This window comes from Neopelma chrysocephalum, unplaced genomic scaffold (assembly GCF_003984885.1).
Source record: "Neopelma chrysocephalum unplaced genomic scaffold, ASM398488v2 Primary Assembly neopelma1_143, whole genome shotgun sequence".
In the NCBI taxonomy this organism is placed as follows: Eukaryota; Metazoa; Chordata; class Aves; order Passeriformes; family Pipridae; genus Neopelma; species Neopelma chrysocephalum.
This window is the reverse complement of record NW_020897805.1, coordinates 2,874,055-2,899,130: the sequence shown is the minus strand read 5'-3', so window position 1 is coordinate 2,899,130 and position 25,076 is coordinate 2,874,055. Positions and strand designations below refer to the sequence as shown.

Here is a 25,076-nt window from a genome sequence, read left to right as displayed (position 1 = left end):
ATTCTTGGAGATGTTATGACATGAATGCTGATTCTGCCTAGCATTCATGGGAATTTAGAAATCTGTCCCTATTTTGCTGTACACAAGTGCTTTGCAAAATAAGCATATTTAAGATTCTTTCAGACATCAATTTCACTGTTCAGATTTTCCTAAACCTTGCCAAAGAGCTCCACTGATGAAAGATAAGACATTGTCACGTAAAAAGATCAAGTAGGAAATCACATTTAAAACCCAGCAGTGGTGGGACAACTTTTGTAGCTCACAAAGAAGCAAGGTGGAGTAGGAGGAGCTGGGTTTGCTTTGAAGTTCTCCATTAAAATTAATAGGGATTTATATGACTTAATATTTCATCATAATTTATACTTCATTCACATTACAGTAGCTTTTAATCTGGAAACCTTTTGAAGACTTGGCATTGAAAAATCTGAAACTCATGTGAGTGAAATAATGCATTTTAGTGGCTTTAGGCTGGGCAAAATTAGACACATGTGAGCAAGATTAATGGAATCTCCCTATCAGGATAATGCTTTGCATGCCCCTGAACATCTGTCCTACAAAGCCACAGCTGTGAAAGCTGCTCCTGTTGTAAATTAGTACCTGCTCTTGAAGATACTGCTCATCCTGGGAGAGTATTGTTTTAGCAGGGGTAGAGGAGAGTACAGAGCAAAGCTGAGTCAGTAGGGCATCCAAGCCACCAATGACATTGTAGTGATCTTGTAAGCAAAACTTACCTCAGTGGAGGGAATGAACCATTGCTCTTTTCAAGGGCACTAACAAATCACAGAAGTGTTTTTAATCTGTGGAGTCAGCGTTGCCCATATTTCCCATCTGTCTGCATTGCTCCCTTCCTTATATACAGATTAACTTTGACTCCAGCTTTGTTCAGGAAAAAAGATTCCTGTCAACATAAGCAAAAGCAGAAGAGTTAGCACATCCCAGCAAACAATGCTTTCTGTTTTAAGAAGTTACATGACTAAGAGGAAAAGGGACCTCCTCACCTGTTACTTACAGTACCCAAAATTCAAGTCATACTGGGATATGACATTAGCACTTCATTTCTTTCTACTATCAGCATGAAAGCTTGTATTTTGAGTGTTGGTTTGGCAAGTTAGACTAAGGAACCAAAACAAAGGAAATATACTTCCTTGCCAGTGGCACTTCGTTCAGAAGAATGCACATTGGTCAAGAGTGTCTACACAACCCAGGAGAATAAAGGCACTGAAATTTAACTTCTAACTGAGGGAGAATTCCATTTTGAAAGATGTTGAAATACCTACAGGTAAATTGGGTACCTGCTGACCTGGCCAGAGCACCTAGGCCCATGCAGCAGTGCCTGTATACCCTCCCAGGAGCTTGCAGGAATTGTCAGTCCTGGTGGTCCTTCCTGACCAGGAGCTGATTACCTTCCATCTCCTCTGAAGCTACAGGTGCACAGACCTTTCTGCCCCAGACTTTGTGGGACAGAAATCCATTCAGGTTACAAAACACTTAGAAACTCTGTCCAGATCAGGAAGCTCATGAGCTGCAGCTAGATGGAAGCTGGGAGAGTGTTAGAAAGCAGTATAATTCATACTTGTGTGTTCTTATTTTCTATAGGCATCCACTTTGCTTACATCCAGTCAGGCACAGGATAGTGGGCACAGTGAACCCTGCTAAGGCCCAGGACAGTTGCTCTCATGATCTTTATTTTGAACTCACCCTTAAGATGCGCTATCCCCTCTTTCCTGGTAGCTTATTATTAGAACTGGGTCACATGAGGCATTTGGGACTGTGTCTCAGTTGCATTGACCGACATTTCTTTCCCAGGGAAAGCTCTATGCTGGCAGGAACAGCAATACAGCTCATGTGGGGAGGGGAGTAGCTTTTTTTGTTGCACAAGATTCAGTTAATGCAGAGTTTTCGTTTTTCTGGCTGTTGTCCATTGCATGAGGGATGTGGCGCTGAGCTAATCCAGGGAGGCGTCAAGGCGCGTGCCATATTTAGAGTCAGCCACCTGCTTGGAACATCAAGCAGCAGCAAAGAGCCTGCTTCAGCAGAAAACTGCCCTGTGGTCCTGCAGCAGCACCTTCCAGCAGGGCCTTCCAGCAGGCCCTCCTCTGCCTAAATCTGCGTGTGGCCTCCGAAGGGGTCAGCACCTGAAGACAGTCAGACCCTGTCAGCCTGGGAATGCTCTGAGGCTGGCATTCCCTCTGCCCAGGAACTGCCAGATAATTTGGACAGCTGCAAGGTGGAAGTAAATCACGTGCGTGAAGAGTGGCCTAATCTCTACATAGGCAATATGTAAGTGTTATTTGAGGCTGAGCTGTTCTGAAGGGCTGGGAAATACAGTACTCGTTAACATATGCTGTCCAACTTTATTTAGTTAGCATTGGTAAACTTTATTGCCTTAAAATAGACTTAAGATTAGCATAGAAGAAAGAAAAAGGATGACTCATTAAAGAAAGAACCCACTGAACAGAAAATTAATTAAAAAGATAATTAGACTCTATTGCTTTGCATTATTTATAATTGTTCAACATATAGATTTTATTTACCATATAAAGCACAAGACAGACTCATGATCCTGAGCAGCCTTAAAATTGAACAGTGACTGATTTTACCTTTTTTAATTTAATTTAACTAGAATGGAAATTTTCACATTAAAAAGTATTCTGATTTTGGCTGTTTATATGACAACTTGATTTGCAGTTGAAATTTCTAACAAAAACCAATATGGATATTCTGAATGACAGCAGACTCCACTGTTTGTTTTTCAAAGCTGTATAGATGGATATTTCACTCATGCAGTCATCTGCACTCACATGCCTAGTGCCCGATGTTATGCCACAACACCACCAGCAGGTTGCAAACTTGTTGAAATACCTGGAAATTAAAATTACAATAATTCCTACATGAGAGAAGCAGGAGGAACTAATAATCCTTTGGCTAATTGCCAATTGGTTACAGCTAAAAGTGGGCATTCTTTTAGCTATGAAAAAGCAAAGCCAAAAAAATGAGCTAGGTGATGGGGAAATAATTTGCATTTACAAAACTTGGTTTTACAAATTGCAACCTGCTTCCCAATCTCACTGCACTTCTAATGAGGAGTGTGACACCCTGCAGGTGGGCCCAGCAACAGGGGCCCTGGGTGTGGAAAGGCAGAAGCCAACACAACAACTTGCATTGCTTCACTGAACTTCTGCCTTGGCAGTGAGAATGGGAAACCAACATCGGCTTTTCCAGTTAAACCTTGTAACTGTACTTGGAAATTAAAGTTTTACTTATTAGAACCATTTGGATTTGTAGAATTGAGCCCAACAGGTAGTAAAAGCAAAGATTTAATACAAAAATCACTGAAATTGGTGGGGAATAAAATGTAAAACAGTGTATGTGTAGTAAGGAAAAGATGAACTTTGAGAACATTCGGCTAACAGGAATAAAAATGTAAACAGGTTTGTTTGCTAATGCAACAGCTGATCGCTACTATCAGCTTAAATACAAGTTACAGACTGCAAACAGTGAAAGTGGAAGTTGATCAAGTGCTGTAGACAGCATTTTCTTTATTTTGCCAACATCAATAAGACAAATATGAACAACACCTGAGAATAAGGTTTCATGGGATCCTCATGAGATAGAAATGGGGAATAGAGTATTAAATTAATAATTAAGTATTTGCATTTAGGGCCCAACCCAATACTCAGTGAAGTCAATAAACAGTGGATGTTTCTATCACTGAGCAAACCATGCCAGCATCAGGACCTGTGCCAGAGCTAAAGTAATCCAAAGCAGTACCATATATTGTCACTTCTTGTTTCTGTGGAACCAGTTGTGTGCAGTTTCTGAGCAGCTACTTGGAAATCAAAGATCAATCTAGAATTAATGCTGTATTTTATAAGAAATATTTCTCCTTATGTGTTTATCAGAAATCTGATGATCAGTGTCTTTAAACAAGTTAAATCTGGCTCAAAAAATAAAATGGGGAAGGCTGACTTTGCATGATGACTTTCATCCCAGAGGACTTTGAAGTTGTCAACAAACTGATTATTAAATATTTGTCTGGCTATCAGCCATTGTTTATATGCAAGGCCAAGGCCAAGACTCTCTGGGTTTAAAGGTAAAATGTTTTTTGAAATACCACATAATAAGTGGCTGAGGGCACAATATGTAAAATATTCTGCAGAAATCAAACCTCATGCTGATCTTAAGCAGGCAGGTTTGTTTACTGGAGTTTAGCCAGATTGGCAAGGCTAATATCATTTCAGCAAAGAAACATCATACACGGTGAGGCAAAATGGTTGCAGGCTGAGCTAAAACCTTGTGTATTCTTTCAACATACATATTTCAAGTCTAATGACAGGAGGACCTGAGCTACCTCCTGAAGTGGAGGTAAGGTGTTTAGGCCAGCAATTTTTGTAAGGTGTTTAGGCCAGCAATTTTTGTAAGGTGTTTAGGCCAGCAATCCGCAATGCCTTTGTAGTCAACTGGAGCCTGTGAAACTTGTTAAATTTATTTATTTGCAGGAGTGAAATAACTTGGAATTCTGCACTTCCAGATATGTTTTGAGTATATTCAGAAATCATAACCTTTTACCATTCTTTTACTGCCTCACTTTTTCTTATAAATGTCAAAGGGGGAAAAATGTCTCAAAGTGTGGTGGGCACTGCTCTCTACACACAGGAATACATTACAAGGCAACAAGATACCTTAAGCTACTTTTTGTCATGAGCTTTCATACATGATTCTCCTTAGTTCCATAACCCATAACAAGGAAGACCTGAAAAGGCTTGGTGACACCCATGCACTGAGTGCAGCACATTTTTGCATGGAGAATCAAATGAGACCCAACATTACATGGCCAGGAGATGCATTATTATGGAACACCTGCAGAGGACATGATTGACTTCCACCTTGTTGCACATTTCTGTACCACCTCTGAGTGCATTCACGAGGGCAAATGGCAAGGCCCTCTCCTGCTGGTAAACCACTGCTCCTACACAGCACTTCCATTAAGCAATCACAAATTATTTTAGCAGCATTAACTAAACCTCCCTCAACCACTTGTGTGAGCCTAATTATCCACCTACAGACATTGTCTCCATTGGCAGGTGGGAGAACAGCAGGATCCTGAAAGATTAGGAGTGACCAGCAAAACCCTACCCACATCAGTGGCAAGGATCATACGCGGTCTACTGCTAATCCATCAGAGCGTATCTTCTGTAGCCGTAGGGGAAAAAAAGAATTATGTATTTTAGTGACTGGGGAGAAAGTTCTGAGTTCTCAGTCAGAAATCACTGACTTTTTTAGGTTTTCTGTATTGATTCATCAGAATGCACAATAAAAAAATAGTTACTTTCTGGTTTGAGGAACAGCCAAAAGCTGCAAAGAGCTATTGCAGAGACGTGCCAATTGGCCATTTACAATGCCTAATGCCATGTGTTTTCCTCTGTTTCTGAACTCAGGTCTCTAGTAACAAAAAGTGGTTCTTGATTTATGAAAGGGATGTATGTAATACCCTGGAGGCTACTTTATCTCATCTGCTGTAAATTGGATCTCTTGGAGATGAGATGAGATAAGATGAGATGTGAGTGAGGCAGAAGAAATGCAATCTGTGACCATGGCACTATTCCTTGCAGCTGGAACAGCACTACATATATTCATTTCTGTTTGTAAGGGAAAAATCTTTATTTGTTGTATTCTTAGAAAAGCAGATCTGCTTCTTTTCTGCTGGCTGGTCTTATGATACCCTGTCACTTTCCTCTAGGCAATGCTATCCAAAGAGTTGTTCAGTAGCGAGCAATTTCATCAAGCTGCAGGATTTACATATTGAACTAAGATACAGTATACACCTGTGTCAACTAAACTCTTACACGATTAAAAAACAAAGTGACAAGGAAAAATGTCAGACAATCTAAGTATGACATAAAGATGTAAGGAACATGACCCAAAGCTTTGGCATCAAATCTATCTTACCTGTTTAGGGTGTAGGAGGTTTCTGAATTTTGTATGCTCCAGTCATTCCTTGATTTGGTTAAATGAAGGCAACAAATGTGTTAGACACTCCTCTAGGATACATTCCTAATTTGTTGTCCATTCTGCTTATTCAAACTCTTCAAACTCAACTCCAAGAGAAAATAGGCCCCTGTTTAAAATTAAAGCTCTTAAGTATGTTCCTGGACATAAAAAGATGTAAAAATGTTTTGCTAGATTGGGATCAGCAAATGAAAAGGGGAAAAAATTGTCCAAACCATACAAGAAGTCATCCAGATGGGAGACAGAGATTTTTACCTTGGTGACAATAGATGCTGAATGGCTGGGGACTTCCACGAGGTACCTTCCTCCTGCCATGCTCTCTGCCCAGCTCTGTCTTAGCTTTATGGACCTGAGAATTACTGCAAATGTAATAAATTTGCAGCCATTAATTAGCCTTTTTTTTAATGCTCAGAGTTCCCACCAAAATTCTTTTTACTCAAACATTGCTGTGTCTCTACCACTAACAAACACAGAAAGACACAAGTTCTTTAATTTTACAGGAATATTTCATAAATAGGCTCTATTTCATAGTAAGGCTCTTTCAGCCTTACTCTGCTGACTTGGAAGACGGGTTTCCCCCAGTAACCTGTTTTCTGTCAACGTCTCGCAAAGGAAAGGGGACTGTAAAGATAAAAACAGTTTTGAAATGACTATCCAAATTTGCGAGCTAAGCTAGACCACCCTGGGGTAGTTCTCATCTTAGAGCAGGTCTTGGAAAACAAACTGTAGTTTTAGACTGAAGTCCTAACCATCCCGAGGTAAAACACCTGAGAAAGTTGCTGGTGGCAATTCAGCATCTCAACAGGACTCCGTAGCATTTGCCCAGAGTTCGTTTGTCACATGTGTGCATTTCCACAGAATATAATGCAGTGCAACATCAGAGCATCAATGCTGGGGCCAAACTAATCATTGTGGAAACTCTCACCCAAAACCAGCGGTGCAAGCCAGAGCTGAATTTGCCCTCCTATTTCTGAAAAGAGAAGTCTGCCAAGGACATCATGGCCTATGAGGCACACATTGCTGGCAGGCTCTCAAATGCCAAAATAGAACCAGCATTGCCAGCCGTGCACATCCTGTGCTTTGCAGGCAAGACACAGACAAGAAAAACAATCAAGTTGTCTGGTGGAAAAAGCGGCTTCCCAGGATCTCTCTGACCACGGTGTAATTGTGATCAATCCACATTGGCAAGTATCATCTTTCCACGTGTGTTCTGCCTAGCGCAGGCCGCCTGTATGAGCAGCTCAGGCAGGCTGATGCATGCTTGTTATTGCCGGCATAAATATCTCTGCCTTGTGTTATTGTGGCACAAAGCAGCTGGACCATTTGAAAATCATTTAAAAAGCACTATAAAATTAGGGCTCCAGTGCTCTTATTTTATGACTTTCACGAGCAGCCGTTGCCTAGAGAGAAATTATCCTCTTTATTTTCCAGGCTAAAGGTTCTTTTAACATTCATCAAAATCAAAGTGCACCCTTGATAACACATCGAGCTGTTACTTATCTAGTACAGACTCTTTACCTTCTGCATAATATCACATTTGAGATCTCAGTTCTTCATATACAACTCATTTCATTGTGTCTGCTGTTGTTTTCACCAAGTGAATTTGCATAGTTTCTGGAGAGGCTGGATGATGCCCTGAAACACATTCTTTTCATAATTCCCTTTTTTTTTTAATTTTATTTTTAGAATAATAGCCTGGAGTGCTTTTGTTACTGATCCTTCTATAAAAATGGTCAATTACCTCTTTGGCAATGGATTTGCACAGACCAATTAAGCACTGTAAGTGAAAGCTTTTCAAGGACAGAAATAGTACTTAGGTGCATAACCTGATGGACTCACCTTTCTGCATTCAAAAAAATCTCTTTCCCATATATAAAAAAAAGGCTTTGATAATTTTTTTTTCTGTTCTTTTTACAGACAGCTGCTTTACCAAACTCAGGAAAGCGGTGAGTGAACCAAAGCAGCATGAAAAAATGCAAACAGTACAAAGGGCAAGCCATTCTTTTTAGAAATAAAAAAGAAGCACAGCTGTATCAACCATACTTACAGCTCAAATCTGAAGGGCTTAGGAAGAGACACTGCATGAAATCCTCAACCACAAAGGTGACAAGTGGGGAATGCCCTGCACATGCTCTGTGCTGCAGCTCAAGAAAACCACTGTGTGTGTCTGTGTTGTTTAACCTGCCTTAGGTTTCTGTAAGGGACAGGTCACCTTATTATCCAGACATCAAATACAGACTGGAGATAAACATTTACAAAGTCATAACCTTAGCTCTGTTCTCATGGTTCCCTCTTTGGCCAGGATTTTTGTTATGTCTTCTGGGGGTAGTAGGCTCATTCCTATGCCAAAGAGCAGCATGCTTTCAGATCCTGCAAGGGGGGTTGGTTGTTGCTAATAGATCCCGCTGTGAAGGCATGTGTAGCCACATAGAGCATCTGTACAGTCAAGATGTATCATCCTGCATGGAGGAGGAGATGTAACCAGCCAGAAGGCAGGCTATGTGTGTGCAAAGAGAGCTTCGCCACCATGCCAGCACCTCTGAGAGCAGAGGGAGTCTGAATTTTTAATGACAGATTTTGCCTGTCATCACCCAGTTTGTGACCCATCAACAGAATGGTTAAGCTAGCAGAGGGACAAGATGAAGTTATTTGGTAATCACTATTGTTCATGACCCTGGAAAGGCAGAAAATGGGACAGGCATGACAGACATCTTCATGGATAAAGGAAGTGGGACAGACATTTAGTAAGTCAGGATAAGAAAGCACCTCAGCTCTATGGTACATTTTTCTGTTCCAATAGTCAGTAACCACCTTCCTGTGCCTGACAGTCTCAGAAATAAAAAGAAGAGCCCAAATAAGCATTTCAGATCAGATTTGATCTTCTGGGTTAAGACTGACCCACTCAATCTCAGCCCTTACTTGTGGCAATAGTGAAAAGTGGCAGAAGAGCAGAGGTCAGTGCAGCCCTCTCAAGACCTGATCCAGCACCACAACTGTGATTAAGTCACCTGTGCAGGAACTTCCTCCCTTCTGAGCTGACCTGCACATGTGTTTGTTCCCTCTGAGGTATATACACCTTGCTCAATAGAACAAAAATTAAAAACTCGGGGATAAATCCCTCACCCAATAGAATAGAAATAGAAAATTCCTTCTACCCAGAGATTTCAAATTCCTGGACAGCCCTGAATTTGCCTTTATCTGGGGGATAAACTGCCTGTGGTGAACAGTTTCTCACTCTTGGTCTTCACTAAAAAAGATAGCAAATTGACACTTGCAGTTAATGCTTCAGTGCTGAAAGGGGAGGATTTTCCTTTCAAGCACTGAAGGGGAACAGGTGTCTATAGAGCGTTATTTCTGCTATACACACATATCTACTAACACCTCAATGTGTAAAGGCTTGCTCACCTCATGTCCAGAGCAGGATTAAGCATTCCCTGGAGCTGCTTTGACCTAGGTGATCAGTGGCTGGAAGGCTGGCAAAAGGACCCAGGTTGTGGGATGTCCTGGACGAGGCAGATTCAAAGTCATTTGTGCTCAGTTAAACCTATTAATTTCCAGGAAGGCTTAATCTACTTCTGAATAGCAAGTGCGATCCTGTAACTCTGAGGTGGGCAGCCTAAGGGCAAAAGAAAGTTCCTGGATGCTGACAGTGTTCTTGTGGCGTTGCCAGAAGCTGCAGAGCTTCCATCATTTGCTTTCCTCACAAAATGAAACTGATTCTGCTACTAACTGCAGAACCAAGCTGGGACCAAAGTCATTTTACCAAAAGAAGTAATACAAGAAAGAATACCTTAAAAAGACAGGTAGGATCAGAATCTGGAGGGGAAAGGTGTGAGGGCACTGGAGTCTGTGTTCGCATCATCTCATGGGGCAAGGGTGTTCCTGCCCAGGTGATGGGCACCCACATCATCAGTTCTTTTTCCTTATTGTCATAACTGTTGAAACTTGCTTCAAACATTTTTCTTTTGCTCCTTAACTCTTGATTCCTTGTCATCCTCCTCCATGGTGCCACTGTGAAAGTGCAATTGGTTCATAGTGACAAATGTATTCCCAGCCTAGGGAACAGATTCTGGATGTTTGGTGCCCATGTTATAGAATGCACTACTTAGTAATGGGTACTGTGCACACTGCATTCATAAGACAGGTGGAAAAGGCACCAAGGCAGGTTAGACCTGAAGGTCTGGATAGTTATTTTCTCCATCAGCCCAGAGCAGAGTCTAGGGAAAGACAGCATAAGAAACAGGACAGCTGCTTATCTTCCAGCTTTTGGCTTTCAATAGATTGGCTAGTTCCTAAACCTCTTGATGCTTTTAATTACTACTGACTGGATGGCAGGGCAGGTCCTAGTACAAAACTCCCTAGTTGCCCCAACAAGAACTTGGCTTCCACCAGCTCCAGGGAGGTTAGCTTGGGCTGTGGGGAAAGAAAGAAAAGGAGGGGGGAAGGCTGGGTGAGGGGAAAGGTTGCATGGGTGAGGAGCAGGTTGGGTGGGTGGGGAGCAGGCTGGTGCTGGAGGAGGCTCTGGGGAGGCCGCTACCATGGTGCAGCACAGCTGTTGCGGCTGTGAGGTTCAACCCCTCATGAGACAAACTGCAAATGCCTCTTTGTGAGGAAGGGGAAGGTGAAAGGGTTGCAGGAACCACTGCGCTGCCTCTGGAGGAGGAATGCCTCAAAGCCCCCAGGCAGTCTGGTTGTACTGTCCAAACCAATTTCCATTCTTGTAGAGGGTTTGTTTACTTTTAAGAAAAGTATTTGAAGCAGCTGCGAGAGAGCATGAACAGCAGACTCCTCCATCCCAGCCCTCTTCCAAAACCCCATCGGCTCCTGAGAGGTTCAGTCCTGGCAGTGGAAGTGTCTTGTCTGTGACACCCACATGAGTGAAGGGTCAGTTTCCCCCTGGAGAACAGGCAGGAGAGACTGAGATGACCTCATTGCCAGTGCAGCACTCAGTGCAACAGCCTGTCAGCACCAGGTGTGTTCTCCTGCGCAGCCTCTGTCCCTCATGCCTCCCTCTATTCCCAAACACCAGAGCAGTGGATCTTTCCTCTAGCTTGGCTCTTTTCCTGCTATGACTCAAGGAACTGGGAATGGGAAGAGAAATATATTTGGAAAAAAGACAGAATAAAAGACTAAAACAATCACCCTGCTCTTTACTTTGGGTGAGTGCATGATGTCTTGGATTGGTTTGTACAACAGATTTTGCCAGTGGAGAAAAGCCAGGCCAAACTACATGGTGCACAGGAAAAAATGAGTACTGTCACAGGCTTCTCTAATACAGAAAACCTGCATGGGAAAGGATACTGTGTAGATCTTTTGATGTATGCACCCAGGTCAATACCAATCTAATTAATTCCGTATATTTCACGTTTTCCTTTAATCCATTCTGGGCTATTTCTTGTATATTAGTAAGTGTTCCCTTTAAATGCCAGTCAGGAGAGGATTCCGTCATGAGATGCTCATCGCTGTGTATTTTTAAATCATTCAAGCTTGCTTTCTCCTGCCATCTTGTGGCAATAGGAAAAATCACAGTGTTTCACTAACAGCAGCATTGCCTGCTGGTCTAAGGCAAGGGTTGTTAGTAAAAGCAGTGTATAATTAGATTAGTTGGCATAATTGGAAAAAAAATATAGCCCTTCTTGCATATTTAAAAGGTTGACTAATTCTTCCAGCTCTACCAGTTGATCTTGTAGCAGTGGTTCTTTGGTTATCCCAGCACAAAATGTCTGTTTTGTAGACCTCATGTTTCCAGAATGTCTGTAATAGCAAAGGAGAGTTGCGTAACAGATGAGACCTTATCATTTTATGACAAGGCTTCATCAAATGTATATTAAATATTTTGAAGAGGGTCCTTTTTGCCAGTTTTGCTCTCAGGTCTTCATAGCTCCTTCACAAAGGTTATTTGAAAATGAATATTTTTGATCCCCACTCTCCCACCACAATAGCTTTTCCCACATAGTTGAGCTAAAAATATGAAAATTATATATGATAATTAAAAAAGGAAAAAATCCAAAAGGAAAAAATGCCAATATTTTCCCTTAAAATAAATGCAAAATTCAGAGCCAGTAGGAAAAACTACTCACAAAATTCCAGCCTGCAAAGAGAACATAAATAAAAGCTCTTCAAAGCTTTGTTCATTTTCACTAGCACCAGCAAAAATGATTGCTTGGGATGCCAGGCATTGGAGAGAAACGATGTTAGTGCTATTTATAGCTCATGGGTGGCTCCCATTACCACTGTACCTGAGAATCTCGAAGTCCTTAATGTATTCCTGCTCACAGCAACTTTCCCAAGCAGAGGACAGCCTTCCCAGGGCTGTGCTGGAAGCACTGAGGTTTGCTTAGGGAAAATGGACTGTTACGTTTGCAGCGTGTTCCCAAACTGTCTGTTATAATCTGCCTGCAGCAGCCACAACCTCCAGCAAGGCTGCCTTACACCCTGCTACCTGTGCTCAACTCTCCCTCCTGAGACCCATGAGGCTGCTGCTTTGCTGGAGGCTCTTTCCCCCCCTCCATCAACCAACGAACCAACTTTGGCTTCGATCTATAGTCCACACCAAGCCTCAGTATGAAACAGCATCAGAAAAACAACAGCATAACACCTGGCAAGATAAAGGTAAAAAGACCCTCCAAAAACTTGCTGGCATGTAACAATCCTTGCTCCTGCCCTGCCTGAACAACTGCAAGACTCACATAACATCAGCATGGAGTCGGGGGAGTGGGGCAGCCCTACCCTGCCTGCTTCCCACAGAGACATCGCAGCAGGGCCTGGCAGAGAAACTTCTTCCCACCAGCCAGCAAATGGCAGGACAAGCTCTCCTAGTGACCCTGGGACTGGATGTTCCATAAAGCAGCAACATGCTCCCACTGCCCTTGACCTCTCATCTATCACAGCCTGGAGAGGTGGCTGCACACCCTGCTTTACCCACACCCCTGACAAGACAGCTCCCTGCTTCACTCTGATTTATCTCACACCCCAATACCAGGGAAGCACAACAGGCAAACCACTCACAATTTTATTTCTTCAAATTCAAGATAAGAAATTAGAAGCAAATATTCATCAGACACATAATCAAAAGTTGGCAAGAGAAAGTAAATCCCAGTTCTAGATCTTAATATCTCCTTTTAGTTGCTCTTGTGCACCTCATCAGTGGTCAATTCCTTTGTGACATACAATCACACTTCTTAAAAGATTACTTTATCAAAAAATAAACAATCATTTTAAAATCAGCAATCAAGAAAAATCTAAAAACCCCATTCCACTCTGCCCCAACAAAGCAGAGAATGTCCCTGGAAAGCTTTATGATGTGCCCAAAAAATTCAAGTGCCAAAATAGATCTTCCACTGTAGAGTTTTGAAGTCTTTTTTGCTCTTGATTCCACAGCAAAAATTTTGTACAGCTTTGTCAACCTTAGAAAAAGGTGCCTTTTTTGTATGTACTCTTTCAAGCAAGGCAAAGCAAGGAGAGCACTTCACTGCTTATGTTTAAAGTGCAGAGAGACAGACAGCTCAAAGCTACCCCTGCCAAACGACCGAGGAATATCAAAACCACTTTCTCGTGCCTTCAAATATTCTGAAATCTTGCAAGCTTGACAGCATTGTCAATTTTGTATTGACAGGAGCAGTCAGATAAAAATCACTTGAGGAGTAAATCAAGGAGAAGGAAAAAACTTCTTTAATCCACAGTCACACAAATCCATACTGCCTGCAGAAGGGCAAGTGCTTTGGAGCCCCTTTTAATAGCAGTATATTAACATCCTTGTTTGTCTTTCCTGAAGCTTGCAAGACATTATTTTTTTCCCCCTCTCTGAGTCTGGTCTCTTTGACACCATTTGTATCAGAACTGCCCATAACTTACATCTATCGACAGCCTGTGACACCAGTGAAATCTTGGCACAGCACTGGCTGTGACAGCACTCACTGAACTGTTATCAATATCAAGGTCACTTTGTTTTTCTTGCTCTCACTGCAGATGCAGCTTCTCTGCCCTCAGGGCACAAGCTGCCCAAGAAAGCTTTCTGTCTAAGCTCCTCACAAGCCACAGCCTCTCTGCTCCATTACTGCCGTTATATAAGATTAGAGTGAAGTTTCTACTATTAGAAGCAGTTAGCTGCATGGTGACTGTGTGCTCCCCTGATTACTGCACACAGCACAGTTATGGCTGCTGGCAACAGGACTTAAAACTACAGTGTTTTAATTCAGGGAGAAGCATGAATGTAGTTGAGATGTGTCAAGAAAATCAGTAGTTTTGGAGGGCTTTAATTCCTAGCTGTGGTACCCTGGACAGGAGTGCTCCAGAGGAGAAATAAAGGGGAAAGCGTCACCCTAGGCTTGACAAATATCCACAGACAGTCAGAAATTGTGGTAGGAGCCTGTGGAGGGCAGCGCTGTCTTGCTGGGGATGGTGCATTGAATAGCACAGAGATGCCAGCTGCTAAGGTAATAATTCTTTTTTTTATCTCCTTTGAATCTGAAAGCTGCAGATGTAAAGGCTGTCGTCATGCCACAGCCATGACCTGTCACTGCAAGCAGGACTCCCCATTTTTCCAACTATTGCCTCCATTTTTAAAAGATCCTTTCCTCTAGTGTCAGCCCCATGCGTGGGCAAGTGCCCCTTCCTAGGCTGTGTGGCTCTCAAATGGGAGGGCTGGGGGAGGAGGTGCAGGGGGCTGGAGGCAGCATGGAGGTTCTCCCCCCTTGGAATGGCAGTCTTCAGAAAATATGTGCAGATCCATTATATTACAAAGGAAAGAAATGTTCTCCAGGAGCACTTCTGTGAGAAAGCAGTAACACCCTCTCCCCAAAAACAAGCAGGGCACAGGTGAAGTTCCTCCCACTGAGCCTGAGCTCAGCAAGCTCTTTCCCTCCCGGGTGCTTGCCTTGTCTAAGGACAATAGTGGCTGTGTGACCTGGGATGGGGCTGCTGGAAGGGGCTCTGTGAGAGCGAGAGCTGAGATGCTCAGGCTTCATGTCTACCTATGTGACCTCACAACTCTGCCTGTGCCTGGCCATGCACCTCCTTGTCTTCCCACTTCACCTGGGACCTTCCTCACCACCAGGAGCTCTCCTGGCTATCCCAACCCTGCCAGAGGCTAATTACCCTCACCTGCCCTGCCCTCTGACTGCTCCCGCCACTGAGATGGCCTTTTGTGTTCCTGCCATCCCCAGGTGGATACAGGTCCTGTGGGCAGCAGCAAGCTGTCTCTGCCCCACAGGAGCCCCTCATGGGCAGCTCTGTGCAAGAACAGGAGGGCTCACAGAGGAAGGAGCCTTTAGCTTTCCAGCCCAGCTCAGGCTCCTTGTGAGCAGAAGTTGGTACCTTCTGGCTCAGTTTGGAGAAGCTGAGAGGGCCCCATCATAAAAGTACAAGGCCGGATGTGAACGGAGATGTCAGGAGGGAGACCAAGCAGTGAAGAGGTGTGAAGACTTGGATTTTCTCTCACCCTGTAAAACACAGTTGCAAGTGTAGGGCAAGGGGCATCTGCAAGCTGAGCTGGGCTGGGCTGAGCCAAGAGGGCAGCCATGGAGGAGGCTTGCAGGGCTGCTCCTGATCTTTCCCAACGCTGCTGTTAAAGAGAGGGCTGTGTTTTCCAGGGCCCTTGATCTGGCATCTTTCCCAGGTAGTAAATTCCCTTAAAAACCGAACCAAACAGAGCTTTAATTGTACATTCTGCTTTTCTCTTCACTCTGAAATAATGGCAGTGGCATTAATTCAGTGCTGCATTGAACATGTACCCGCATTGAGGCTGAGGGACCGATTCTGCTTTCCATTATTTGGGGGCACTGCCTCTCCGGTGAGGCAGATCAGAGTTTAAACAGTGAGCTGGAGCAATGAACTTTCTACTATTCCCTGCTGTTTGACTGTGGGCAAAATAAAAGACCATAATACATGATGCAGTCAGCCAAGAAAGCAATATTGCTCTGCCATGTGCGCGGCCTACACTGAGACAAGTCCAGGATCTCATTTCTAAATTCCCATAGGTGCCTCATTTAAACCATCAGCCATAACCTGCTTCTCATTTTCAATACCACTTGGTATTAGAGCTGCAGTGAACTGCTGGTGAGAGATTCTAATTCCTGCAAACAAGCCCCTGTAGGCTTGCAAGGAAAACAGAGAGTTCCCCTCTCGGTTGCCTGCTAGGTTCCCATCTGGCTGGTTTAACTTTGCTATTGCTTTTAAATGTGCCTGTTTCTGCAAAGAAGCTTTCAGCTCTACCTCAAGAGACTCCTGGGTTCTCTTAGCATCGGATTCTGACCAAAGTGTAGAGACACAGACTGGGTCTTCTTAACAAAAAGGAAGATCATATTTCACATTACAGTATCTGAAAGATTAATTCCACTTACATGATCATTTCCTTGTGAACTACACTTCTTTCCATCTGGATTTTTCCATCAGGAGGACAAAGAACCACAGTGTAAAGTACTACCTGAGAGAAAAGAGCAAGGAGTGTAAAAGATGAGTGCAGAGATGCTTGCTGAGACAAGAGAGAAGAAAAAACAGAGTAGACAGCAATTTCAAATGCATCGAGAGGCTGCCTTTTTTTTTCCTTTCACATGAATTATATTCTGACCTCATGCTTTGGAATTTTGAACCATTTCGTTTGTCAGGTTTTTGATTTAGGGAATTTAGAATATTTGGTTGCAGGAGCTTTCTGTATCATGCTATTGTTAGGTGGTGTTTGTGCTATTGTAGTAACCACAGGCCCTGCTGTGCCTGAGGCTCTTAATCTCATGTAAGGCCTTGTTATTGAAAGACACCTGTCCCCATCCGGGCTATGAAGATAACCACAGGCAGAGCTGTGCCAGTTAGGGAGGTGCTAGTGAAAGGGAAAGAGGGATGCTTGTGGTCCAACTAATGCCCTGCCACACTCCTCCTGGGACTGTAGACATTCGTTTCATCTCTCTACAGCTCAGTTCACTCTCGAAGAGACAAGGTAACAACCATGGCAAAATGGCAGGAGGCTTTCCCCTGTTACAGAAGTGAAAATTAGGGCTAAGCAAATAGGTGGCCACTCAGTCTGTGTTTAATTTTAGTTTATTTCTCAACCAGGAACAAGCCATTTCATCTTGTTTTAATTTTTTAAAAGATTTTATGCAATGCAGCAAAACAAATTCCAAAACAAAGTAACTCTGAATAGAAAAATGAAAATGGTAATTTTTTTGAAAATAACGAAATTAACTATTTCAAATCTACAATATTGCTTCTTTCCCCCTGAACTTTGCTGAATTTTCTTTCACTGGAATCTGCAAATGCAACACAAATCTGTTAAATGCTTTAGCCAATTCAAGTCAGTGGGGGTTTGTGTGGGTTTTTTTCCCTTCCTTTGCCAGAAAAATCTTCAATAGAAAATGGCAATTGTTTCCACCATAGAGAAGGAAAGAAAAAAAAACCAAACAAGCAAACAAAAAAAAAAACCAAACAAAAAGCTTAGCAGACTGTAGTACTTAAGTGGCTAAACAATACTGGGGAAATACTAACTAGGTTGTTGTGGACAAGTCCTGGCCTGACTGAGTCCCTCAGGAGCTGCACCCAGCTGCATTCAAACAGCCTGGAGTCACCCACAGCCCTTCCTGGGTGCTGCCTGCAGCCAGGCAATGCCACCCCACGACCACCTCCAGCCTGGGCCTCAAGGGCAGCTCTTGGACCACTGGGGAAATCCAGGCTCCACAGCTCAGACATGGAACCAAGCAGGCCCTGGCCATGTGGGGTGCACCCCAGTGCTCCGGGTGTTTGGGAACTGTTGCATAATGACAAGACAGTTTTAAAGCTTGTGCTGCCTTGTATTCTCTGTATTGCCCTTAAAAATCCTATCCAGCCTCAAAAGTCTCCCATAGGTAGAAGGACTTTTTTTGTTTCTGTTTTTTTTTATTTTTTAACCAGAAAAACAAAAAAAAAGAGAGAAAGAAAGAATCTAATGAGATGGTCTTTAGGTACTTACAGGCTACAATTTAAAAGAAAAGTAGTCGTATCCTACTTGCATGGTCTAGATCTCTGGAGAAAACGTTAGTGACCTTGTAAGATAGAAAATTTTTTTCCCCAGGTACAGGGACTCCTGCCCTCCTGCAGTCACTGGCTGTTTCCAACTGGAACAGCTTCTGGGAGCCACCCAGAGGGAGAAGCTTAGAGAAATGTAATCAGTGGCAGCACTTTTGCTAGCTCTGCAGTATCTTAAAGTAGGGGGAGGGAGGAAACCCTCAGCAAAGTCCCTGGCCTTCAATTAAAAAATTCATATTGCTTTCCTCATTAGTCCAATCATCTGCTATAGCTATTTCCAAGCTTACCCTGAAGGCCCTGTAGAGCAATTCAATTTCAAGGCCAGTGCAGCGCAGGAGGGAGCATTCTTGGGAGGAGCTATGTTCTTGTTGACATGAGGAGCTCACTTGTTTGGCATTAGTCATGTGAATAAAATGATGTTGATGTGCTTTTTGAAAAGCAGATTGCTGTATGAAAGGGAGCTCTGTTGCAAAGCACCTCCCTGGCTGCAAAGGCTGGAGTCACCTCCAAAGTGTCACTGGCACCAAAATAACTCAATTCTTGGAGAATTTCTTCAAAGTCAGGTCTTGGACAAGAGGCCTCACAATCTAATTCTCTCTGCTCATCATCTCCATTACTGTAACTAGGTGACAGGCTACAACAGAAGTTTAAAGCAGCAGGGGCTAGGAGAACTGAAAGTTTGGTATCTATTTGCTTACCTCCACAACTTCAGCTCTTAAGCATCTGCAGCAACTCAGTCAGCCACACTCCTTGAAAATTAGCCTGTGATCTTATGAATCTCCTGATGTAGAAGTTGTATTATCTTTTTCTTGATTTCTTTTTACTGCTTCAGCTTAACGTTCTGTGTCGGTGAAAGTACAAACAGGTCATCATGAAGATGCTGGCAGTAGCTCTTGAGCACAGTGCATGACTTTCACAAGGCAGTAAAACTTGTAGAGCAATGCACAATATCTGTTTCTGTGCTGTTCTTCATGTTAATCTGTGCAAGGATTGCACAACATGTTCCTTTACCAAAGCTCTTGGTGTTACATTATCTGCCCTGAAAAATTCGTAGGCTTTTATCTCTATATTCCTCTCTACTTCCCTGCAGTTCTTTTCCTCCATCATTAAAAGTAAAACCAGTCACTTTTTTTCCTATCTCTCCCATGATTTTTACTGTGCTTTTCATATTTTACTTATTAAGTAGTTACCCTAGGGAGACTTCTTTTTTATTGGAACATACAAAAAGCTATCACTGCGCTTAACATTGGTGGGGAGGAGGAGGGAGAAAGGGGCAAGGGAAGAAAATTTAGGCTGAGGTCACAGAAATATATGTGATGTGTTCCATAATGTGCTTCACATCATCTCTACTTCTTTATCCAGAAGCAAAAAAATATTCTCCCTTGTTTCTGCTTATTCCCCAAATCACCCTACGTCGTTGAAAATAACATACCTGGATGTTGGACAAAGTTGTTGTTGTTTTAGAAGCAACATCCATCTGGCTGCTGCTGTGGGGGCAGGGAACAGACTAGATGATTTCTGAAGGTCCCATCTGCACTTGTTTCCTAGAATTGCTAAGAAAACAAACCCAAACTCTAGATTTAGGCAAAGCTGATGCCACATGAGAATAAACACCATCTATTCTACTTTGGGAAGAGTTCTAGTGTGGCTTTCACATTGATTATGACTCTAATACCAACAGGCAGCCAAACAAAGCTCATCAATATTTTCTGGGGGCAAGAAGAGCAATTCAGGATAATGAGATCCTGGAAGGAGAAATGCTCCTAAAGTCTCAAGAAGGGACTGCTTGGATATCTTCATACTCTTGCTCTTGACTGAGCTCTGCTTTCAGCTGAATCGGCTGGCCTGAGCTTCCCGGGTCTAAACCAGCAAACAGCATTGCAAAAGGGATGCCCAAATTCCATGGTGTGATCTGAGAGGCATCACAGATCTGTGATCTGTAGGATCCTTCACAGATCTAGGGAAGGGAGCCCTCGATGGGATTCTCAACAGGACAACACCACCAGAATTTCAGCTCTATAATTTAAAAAAATTCAGGTGCTCTCTTTTCTCACATCCCAGGTAAGTACCTCAGCCCTCAGATGAGAGAAATGGCCTCTCTCTGGAGGCAAGTACCTATCACATTATTTATACAAAGTGGAACAGCTCCCAGAGGAGAGACAGAGACAGATAGGCACAAGAATACCAGTATAGCTAAGTGTTCAGGGGTATTCAACTGAGAGAGAGAAAAAACTAGTTCAGATTCTCTCAATTTCTATTTCTGTACATACAGACATATCTATGTTTATATATGCACGTGAAAATCTGTTCATACGTATATATGTTCGTGTATGTGTGTGTTTAAATACACCCCTATAAATGAAAGAAAATTGTATGCACATATATTTCATATGTGTATACACATGCATTATACAAATGTCGCTCACACACACATCCTAAGACTTCCACCTTGGCCCTAGAAGCATTTTAAGTATAAGTCAGCCCAATGATGTATTCTTTCAAAAACTTCCAGTTTTAATTAATCAGAATCAAGTGTGCACAAACACTTGGTAACTCTTCAACAAAAGGAGCTGATGGTTTTCTGTATACCCTCATCAGTAACAGAAATAACACCTGCACCTACAAGGTTCAGCCAGTGCTGCATTCAGGTGGTGCAGGATGTTCTTTTCCAACATCAGTACTTGACAAGAAATTAAATCACATTGTCTTATGCTGCTTTCTCAGGGGAGGATTTACATGCCTATAGAGTCCTACCACAGAGTCACTCCTGCTCTCTGGATGTTTTTAGCAACACCTGCAGGCCCTGCTGCACACACTAGTTATAATAATGTAATGCTATTTGGAGGGTAATGAACAGGACTACTTTCTAGGGAATGTTATATCTGTATGAAAATTTCCTCTTAATTCATTTCAGAAAAGCTGTCTCTGATACAGCCTGAGTGCGTGCAAAAGTGCAGCAAGATGCCTCACACCAAAGACTCTTCATCTCTGACTAGCAATGATTCCTATGAAACACCAGCACTATCAGACCTCCAGCGGCTTCTGTGGTTCAGAGGAGGGTCTGATAATCATGTGGACCAAGTCTGGCCAAATATCTACCTGGGAGATGCGTAAGAACATATGGTCCTATTGTTAAGCTGTTATCAGTCCCTGGGAGGAGGAGAAGGAATGGGTGTGGTACACTGAGGAGCAGCTTTTGGGTCTACAGGAATGTTTTTACAGGCCTCCAAAGCTAATGACATAAGGAGTCTGGATTTCAAGAAAAACATGGCATGCAAAATGGTGACTTACTGTGCCTGACTTGTGTTTTTTATATTCTGTTAGCCACCGTGGATTTGGCAGGGTAAGAATTATTTGTATTCTAGATAAAAGTCCTCAAAGAATTTATACCAAATTGGTGTCAATTCTGAGATGCATTATTTGTCGTGAAAACTGTGCTCTAAGGCAGCAGACAAGAGCATAGTAGCCCTCACACTCAAATAGGGGTGGCAGGATCAAGAGCCAGAAAGAAGAGGACCTAAATGAATTATACAATAGGGATTTTGACATTTGAAATCAGAAGATTCTTTCAAAGATGGCAAAACTGAAAATATCAATCAGGAATTTTCATGCAAATACCTTATTCTTGTGACCAGTAATATTTATTGCTATTTCCTTCCAATTGGATTACAGCAGATTACATAGATCATAGGCTTGTTTTTCCCAGATCCTCCTCCTCATGAATATATCAGTTAAGGTTCAGAGTTTTGTAGAATGCATTTAGTCCCCCTTTATTGTGGGGAAGGGGGAAAACCTAGCTGGTGAATACAATGCATCCACTTCATGTCCAAATCAGGAACAAGGTGTTGCTGCATTTGTATGAGAGATTAGCTCTAAAACTTGCTAAACAAATATTTAAAGGAAAATCTTGACCACTTTATAGAGTAAACCATGTTCCCAGGGATTAACCGCTAGGAGGCATTTGCTTAACTGACAGTATCCCACTGGCAAGTCTGTGCTCCTGCTGCTCTCCACACCCCCATATCACATTTTTCCTGCACAAAGTACTATGTGCTTCTCAAAATTTTCTCCTCTGTAGGCAAGATGCAGTTCCTGCATCCTTTCTTAGTAGGAGCAGGCACTAACTTTAAACCATGCTATTTTAGCAGAATGTTGGGAGCATTGCCAACGTGCCCTTCATGTCTTTCAACAGGTGGGCTGCCAGGAGCAAAACTACTCTTCAAAGCCTCAACATTACTCATATCCTTAATGCAGCAGATGGACCATATAGCATCAACACAGGAGCCAAATATTATGAAGATCTGCAAATAGAGTACTATGGAGTAGAAGCATTTGATGATCCTTCCTTCGATTTAAGTATCTTCTTCTATGATGCTGCCAATTTCATAGGCCAGGCCTTAAACTCTTCAGGAGGTAAGAGGGAAGCAAAGATAAGCTTTGGGAGGAAGTTTCAACACAAGCCAAATGACTTCTCCTTGCAGTAACAGGCACCAACAGAGCTCAGAATCAGCATAAGGTTCAAGGTGGCATATGCAGAACCACTGAGGAGAGGATGGAGAAGGGTGCCTATGCCATGTGCTGCAGCGAAGGTGTCCATGGCCAGGTTCCCAGGAGCTGGGGAAGACTGGCTGCCCACAGGCCAGCGTGGCAGGAGGAAGGGCAAGCTCTAATACCAGAGTGTAGAGGTTATGGCACTGCAGATACTCCCCTGTGGGCCCATGCTGTAGGAATTGGCATGATCTGTGTGCTTCCACACACACCTCCCACCCCTTGCACACTGGCATGGGCTCATGACAATCCTGCTCTGCGTGCTGCTCCTGGTCCCGATGCACTCAGCTGGGAGCAGTGTCACTTCAGTGCTGGCTCGAATGCTTCACATGCTTAAGTACTTCGCAGAATTGGAGCTTTATTCAGCCTGTCTATTAAGCTAGAGAAGCAGCAGAAGTTAATGAACTAAGTCAAAAACTACGAGTCTGACCCACAGCCCGCTGAATTTTTGTCAGCAGAGTTTGGATTATGGCCTAGTTATCATAATTTCCATTTGTTCCAGAGTTTGCTCTGACTCTGACTGGCTGCAGGATCTGCTGCTTTCACGGGAGTGCTTTATTAAATCCCCAGTTATAGCTCACACTGGGCTGCTGAGATACAGTAAATTACGACTCCATTTTTACAGGCAGACTATCCCACAGAGTTTATGGGACTTGCCAGTGATCACAGTCAGGGCTGGGCCAAATTTTTCTGCCAAAGCTTTTTTTTTTTCCACAGAAAACTATACTAACAAGTTTAGTCACAGAAAGCTTCTCCTGCCACAGAAAATTTCAACTATTTTAATCTGAGGCCTAAATTAGATCCAGGAGGTCAGCATGAAACACCACCTTGCCTGAGAGGTATAGCATAATCTTTCTGAAAACATGAGGATTCACTAATTGTCCCCACTGTTTTCCCAACTTGTTTCTAGTATTTTTTCTCCTCCCTGTGTCTTTTTCACTTTAGAAATGCTAAAGCACACTCATTTTGCTGTACCTCTTTTTTCTGCAGGTAAGGTGTTTGTTCATTGTGCCATGGGAGTGAGCCGCTCAGCGACTTTAGTGCTTGCCTTTTTAATGATCCATGAAAACATGACACTTGTGGATGCTCTGAAGACGGTGGGTGCTCACAGAAACATCTGCCCAAATTCAGGGTTCCTCAGCCAGCTCCGGGACTTGGACATTAAACTGAATGAAGAGAAGAAAGGAACCAGAGCATCTGCTCCCAAAGAGCTGTAAGACAGTATTGCTGAAAGAGAGAGGATAAAATCTCACTTGAGTTGCCTGTATCTCTTATAGATGAACCACATTTATAAACTAAGGACACAAGGTTATGAGACACCAGAACGCATGTTATTAATAAAAGTAGATTTTGCCTGATCTTTCCATTTTGAAAGCCCTCCTAGGTTTATACCTATGATTGATTGTATACTCTATCCTTCACTCTCCACCTTAAAACATTGCTCTCTACTGGTTAAAAAGAAAAAAAAAAAAAAAGAAAGAAAGATATCAGGTTCCACTTCAGAAATAGCTGTGTTTTTAGCAACTAGTGAAGCTCATATCACTTTATGAAGTGTTAGGCTATTTGAGGTGAAAGATGCCATATTATTTATCCTACAGTAATGCTTAGAAGTTTTCTTATGAACCAGCCCCCCATTCCTGTGCTCCCCGTATCTCAAAGGGTTTGTATTTTGAGACTTGAATCTGGCACTGGTTAGTTCTTGATTTTACAATAGGTGGAGCTCCTGAGTTGGGGTAAGAGGCTTTTTAAAGGCAACACAGCTGTGAAACAACACAAGCCACTCCAAGAAATTATTCCAGGTCTCTCTATTGTGTTTTCCCTTTGGCTATTCATCAGAGTTTTTTTCTCCATGAAAATACATTTCTTTGAGAGGGCATTCAAATATTTTTCATCTTCCATAGCAAAAATCATCCAGGAATGCTGCACAAAATGCTTCTGAAGAAGAAGGTGGGTTTCCAGCTGAGGGTCCAACCAGCTGCATCGGCAGTGGGAGTGGGTGCAAAGTTCAACGTATCCCAGATTTGTCTGACAGTTGAAAATTACAAAACTTGGGATTTTCTTTCTCAAAAATAAAAGGTTATTAACATTGCAACATCACATTCTGTGGCATTTCCTTTTGTGAGGTGGACTCAAGTGAAAACTGAAGACACACAGGAATGGCAAGGGAGGTGTTGACAGGCATCAGGCTTTCATCTTTGTGTCTCTGGGCCACCATAAGAGCACTCAATAGCTACTGTCATCTGATGGATCAGTGCTGCCTGGAAACTATGTGAAGCACATCTGGCTTTTGGTTCCCAGAGGACAAGCATTTGCAGCACAAAGCCAGCTCGGGGATGGCAGTTTGTATTCCTAGTACCAAACTTCAGAATGCAGAGGCATGAATACTCCCCACCATATGAGCTGGCTACTCAAAACTAGCACAGCAACAGGGGAAAACATTCCTTGGCATTTCCAGTGTTGTCTGCAAGGTTGATTTCTGCCTTCAGGAGAGACAAGTCAGCACCTTTTATAAGACTCTTCGGCAATAT

General features: G+C 42.8%; 1 protein-coding gene and 1 long non-coding RNA gene across 5 annotated transcripts in view; one reads left to right on the top strand and one right to left on the bottom strand.

Annotated features, from left to right (window-relative positions):
• The window catches only part of LOC113975738, a 28,650-nt gene extending 9,433 nt beyond the window's left edge, over window positions 1–19,217 (bottom strand). For 2 of the 3 annotated variants that reach the window (XR_003536905.1, XR_003536907.1), the window contains exons 1-3: window positions 18,699–19,217; window positions 16,350–16,432; window positions 5,950–6,118 (exon numbers count right to left, since the gene is read on the bottom strand). This is a non-coding gene — a long non-coding RNA (uncharacterized LOC113975738). Of the gene's footprint in view, window positions 1–5,588; window positions 5,787–5,949; window positions 6,119–16,349; window positions 16,433–18,698 lie in introns of those variants that run through there. The other variant, XR_003536906.1, reaches the window with a different exon arrangement.
• On the top strand, window positions 1,394–23,914 carry LOC113975736 (dual specificity protein phosphatase 13-like). Of its 2 annotated transcripts, none has more exons than XM_027700071.1 (5): window positions 1,394–2,280; window positions 7,927–7,955; window positions 20,915–21,110; window positions 22,193–22,413; window positions 23,539–23,914. In XM_027700071.1, exons 3-5 carry the CDS (start codon window positions 20,962–20,964, stop codon window positions 23,763–23,765), a joined length of 597 nt encoding a protein of 198 aa, XP_027555872.1. In that variant the 5' UTR covers window positions 1,394–2,280; window positions 7,927–7,955; window positions 20,915–20,961; the 3' UTR covers window positions 23,766–23,914. The 2 variants fall into 2 exon arrangements, with proteins under 2 accessions (XP_027555872.1, XP_027555871.1); XM_027700070.1 differs by lacking the exon at window positions 1,394–2,280 and adding an exon at window positions 7,701–7,788.
• Window positions 23,915–25,076: the final 1,162 nt, after the last annotated feature.